Source organism: Moschus berezovskii, chromosome 8 (assembly GCF_049115385.1).
Source record: "Moschus berezovskii isolate FMDL1 chromosome 8, NW_MosBer_1.0, whole genome shotgun sequence".
Classification (NCBI taxonomy): domain Eukaryota; kingdom Metazoa; phylum Chordata; class Mammalia; order Artiodactyla; family Moschidae; genus Moschus; species Moschus berezovskii.
Window position 1 is genome coordinate 77,920,162 of NC_142467.1, and position 4,308 is coordinate 77,924,469.

At 49.0% G+C, this 4,308-nt stretch overlaps 1 protein-coding gene across 1 annotated transcript; it reads right to left on the reverse strand.

The window, feature by feature from the left end:
- Positions 1-702: 702 nt before the first annotated feature.
- Positions 703-2,770, reverse strand: LOC148777102 (sentrin-specific protease 3). The gene has a single exon (XM_088838788.1). The coding sequence runs from the start codon at positions 2,697-2,699 to the stop codon at positions 975-977; it is 1,725 nt and encodes a 574-aa protein (XP_088694914.1). The 5' UTR covers positions 2,700-2,770; the 3' UTR covers positions 703-974.
- Between the last annotated feature and the right edge of the window lie 1,538 nt (positions 2,771-4,308).

The following is a 4,308-nucleotide window of genomic DNA, read 5'->3' on the forward strand; positions in this document are numbered from 1 at the left end:
TCTGATTCCGGAGGATCCCACATGCCACAGAGCAACTAAGCCTATGAACCACAGCTATTGAGCCAGTGCTCCAGGGCCTGGGAGTCCCAACTACTGAGCCCATATGCCACGACTGCTGAAGCCCGAGCATCCTAGATCCCGTGCTCTACAACAAGAGAGGCCACCACAATGAGAAGCCTGCTCCTTGCAGTTCGAGAGTAGGCCCTGCTGGCCACAGCTAGAGAAAGCTCATGCAGCAGTGAATGAACAGCACAGCCAAAAATAAATAAATGAATAAAATTTTTAAAAAGTAAAATAAAACAAAATTTTACCTAAAGCATATGTCTTTTATCTTAATCATCACTATAAATTCTAAGTGTATATAGCTATAAAATTATATAAAACTGAATTCATACTCATGATTATTTTTTATAATATTAAATGCAAAAAAATATAGTTATTTGGATTCTCTGACAGTGTGACTGAGAGATAAATAAGACTTTATTATAATTGTCAATCATTCTAATTAGCAAGAAATCAGAATATAATTTTTTATTATTTTTTTTTTTTTTATATCTCCAAAGGATTCTTTATTGACAGAGCAGGACCGTGGCATTTATATATATATATAAAAAATGTTTGATTTGGCAGGCAGTAATCCCATTGCCCGCCCACCACCCCTAGATTTTTCTGCCTCCCACCCCCGCCCTGCACATGGAAGGGAGATGACTGCCCCACCCAGGCCACAAGGCCATACTCCCTTGCAGACAGCAGGAAATAGGGGATTTTCCATGGCCACCCCTTAAACATCAGAAATCAACAAGTATTCTCTCAAAGGAAAAGAAAAATACAGAAATCAAAACATTTAAATATGAAAAACCAAAGGGAACTGGGTGGAAAGAGGCTAAAGACAAAAGGAACTTGAGTTTCTTGGGAAGGGTCTCCCATGTTCCCCTGCCCATTAACGAATGGGCTTGAGGCCTGGGATACGAGGCTCACACGGTGAGTTTGCAGTGACACAGCTCCTTGTAGATCTGCCGACGAAGTTTGGGCATGTCCTGCTGAGTGAAGCTGAATGGCTGAGACAGGGCCAGGTGCTTGCAATACTGCAACACAAAGGCGCCACAGTCACTGTCATTATTCTGCCTGGCCACATTCATTTTGAAGTAACCTTTCCAGCCCTGGTGGAAATCCAGCCGGTCTTTCTTCACTGCCTCTGCCTGCAGATACTTGGCAATATGCTTAGGGCAGCGGCGGTTCAGGGTGCGCTGTGAGTCAAAATAGGTGATGGTGCGCTGCCTCACGTCAACAGAGATGAGGGACCAATGCACCTCCAGGTGGATGGGGATTAGCAGGAGCTCTTTATTGAAAATGTCCACGTTTTTGGTCCACCTTTTCACCCCATCATAACCTTTGGTACGGAGTTTATCATAGAAGAAACTGTTGAAGAAATGCACCTTTTCAGGGACTGTGTCCATGACCAGGTCTCCGTACATGTTCATCACCTGGTCATTGAGCCAGTTCTGTCCATACAAAGTCCCCAGGTCATCCATGGTCAGCACATGCCGCTTATAGGTGACTCGGAAGCCCCTCACCATGGCATTGCCTGGCATCCGCTGGTATGACTGGATCAACTGCAGCACCAGGCCCTTCCTGGAAGGTGCAGAGAACTCCTGCTGGAAAATGTCCTCTAGTTTCTCCACTACCTCATCAGTGCTGAGGGGGATGAGGCTGCCATAAGTCTGAAGGAATTCATCTAAGATGCTCTGCACACAGGTGACATGCTCCTCCCGCAGAGGGCTGTGCTGGCCAGCTTTCTCCCCAGGCCGCTCGGCCTCTTCTGCAGTGCCCACATCTGAGCCCTGAAAAAGCTCCTGGGCCACGTGGTCCCCGATGCTGCACACGTTGCTGATGAGGATGCTGGCATCAGGGGGTGCCAGACTTCGCTCTCCTTCTGGCCCAAGTGGTCCCCCAAAGCCATTGGGCAGAGTACAAGAGAGGAGACCGGAGTCAGGGCCCAAAGGAGACTTTGGAGTCCACCTTAATCCATCTTCCTCCATGGGGGCCCCAGAGGGCACTGGTGGAGACCCTCTCACCCCATCCTCAGCCATGAGAGCACCTAACAGACCCAGCCGGGGTGGAGGTGGTCCCCGAGGGGAGTCAAAACGACAGCAGGGGGATGGCACCTGTGGTGTCACAGCCCCTTCCCGGGGTGAAAGATGGTTCTTGGGGTGTGCAAGGTTCCGCCGCCGGCCCCGGTGTCGCCCCCAAAGCTTCCAGTGGAATGTCAGCGAGGTGCTTTTTGAGTAGAGCAGCATCTGGAAGGCTCTCATTGCTCTGCGACGGCGCTGTGAACAGGTTTTCCGATGAGTAGCGCGGGGAGGGCGAGGCCTCTGGGAAGCTCCCAGCTGACCCCATCTGGGGGGCAGCCTCCAAGCTGCCACTTCCTCCTCCTCATCTTCATCTTCATCGTCCTCTTCTTCCTCCTCTTCTTCACTAGCTGAGGCATCAAAAGAGGGCCGAGGGACAGGGAGGCGTCTGGTTGGCACTGTGGTCCCTGACCCAGGGTCTGGCCCAAACCCTCCACCTGATTTGAGTCGGGGTTTGGGTGGTGGGGGCCAACGAAGACGCTCCCGCCTGGGACTTGAAAAAGCTGGGGCTATGCCGGGTCCAGGAGGCTCAGGCCCCCAAGACCCGGTCCCTTGTATAGTCTCTTTCATCTTCCAATAGCCCAGAGCGGGGAAGCCGGGCGGACAGGCCCGAGGGCGGGCGTCTCCGGCCTCAGGCTTCCCGGCTCATCTCTCTGGCGGCGGCGGCCCCACCACTTCTGCTGTCTTCAGGTGCAGTCGTCTCAATTCAGGATTCCAACGCTTCTGGGCCGCGCGCCGCGCCGCGGCCGCCTCTCGCTCTGCTTCAGCCTCCACCTCCACAACCTCCCCCTGAGAATATAATTTTTTAAAGTTAGCTGTTCAGATAGGACCAGAACTTCTTGTAGTACCAGCAAGTAAAGGAACGCTTGAAAAAAAAATGCTCTACTGTGTCAAAGTAACACAGGAGCCAACTGAAAAAAGTCCCAATGGCAAAAAGCTGAAACAATCTGAGCCACAAAATAAATAGCATGGGATTATAAACCAACATATAAAGTAAAAATCCATGAGTATACACTAATATAACAAATAAATATGTAAGTAGATGTCGAAGAGATGACTCTCCCCTGCCAAAGAATTAAGAAAGAATTTATGTAGATAAACTCTACCCTGGGGAGAGAGAGGGTAACTAACTGTCAACTGACAGAGTTAAGGGAACTCTGTACATGTTCTCTGTGAATTGTGTATTCCTTCCAAAGAGTACAGTAGGGGAAGGTGGGAAAAAGAGTGGGAAGGTAGGAAAAAGAGAAACACCACATCAGCCAAGTGATCAAAGCCAGCATCAGCAGTGATAAATCAAGTAGACACGTGTAGCCTTAACATGATATGATGGATACGACATCTTTGTCCTGTGCGTGCTAAGTCGCGTCTGACCCTTTGCTACCCCATAGATTGTAACTGGTCAGGCTCCACTGTCCACGGGATTATCCAGGCAAGAATACTGGAGAGGTTTGCCATTTCCTACTGCAGGGGATCTTCCTGACCCAGGGGTGCAACCCATGTCTTTTATCCCCTGCATTGGCACATAGATTCTTTACCACTAATGCCCCCTGGGAAGCCCTCACCTTTCTGGTCTCTTCCCCAAAATGTATAGTCTCAGTCTAATAAAGGGGTACAAATCAGACAAATCCCAACAGAGGAACATTTTTCAAATGACCTGACCAGTAGTCCACAAAATGCTCAAAGTCATCAAAAATCAGGAAATATCTGAGAAAGTGTCATAGCCAAGAGGAATCTAAGGACATAATGACTAAATGTAATTTGGTAACTTAATGGAACCCAGGACACAAACAGGGCATTGGGTAAAACTAAGACATCTGAGTAAACCACAGACTTTAGTAACAATGTGTTGATATCAGTTTAAAGCTGAAACTTCAATACTTTGGCCACCTCATGCGACGAGTTGACTCACTGGAAAAGACTCTGATGTTGGGAAAGGTTGGGGGCGGGAGGAGAAGGGGACGACGGAGAATGAGATGGCTGGATGGCATCACCGACTCTGTGGACATGAGTTTGAGTGTACTCCGGGAGTTGGTGATGGACAGGGAGGCCTGGCGTGCTGTGATTCATGGGGTCGCGGAGAGTCGGACACGACTGAGCGACTGAACTGAACTGAACTGAACTGAATTATAGCAAGTGTACCACAATAATGTAAGATATTGAAAATACGGGAAACCAGATA

What these genes read in the sequence shown, in the direction of transcription:
- LOC148777102 (XM_088838788.1), bottom strand. Translation starts at nt 2,699, where the DNA reads ATGAAAGAGACTATACAAGGGACCGGGTCTTGGGGGCCTGAGCCTCCT.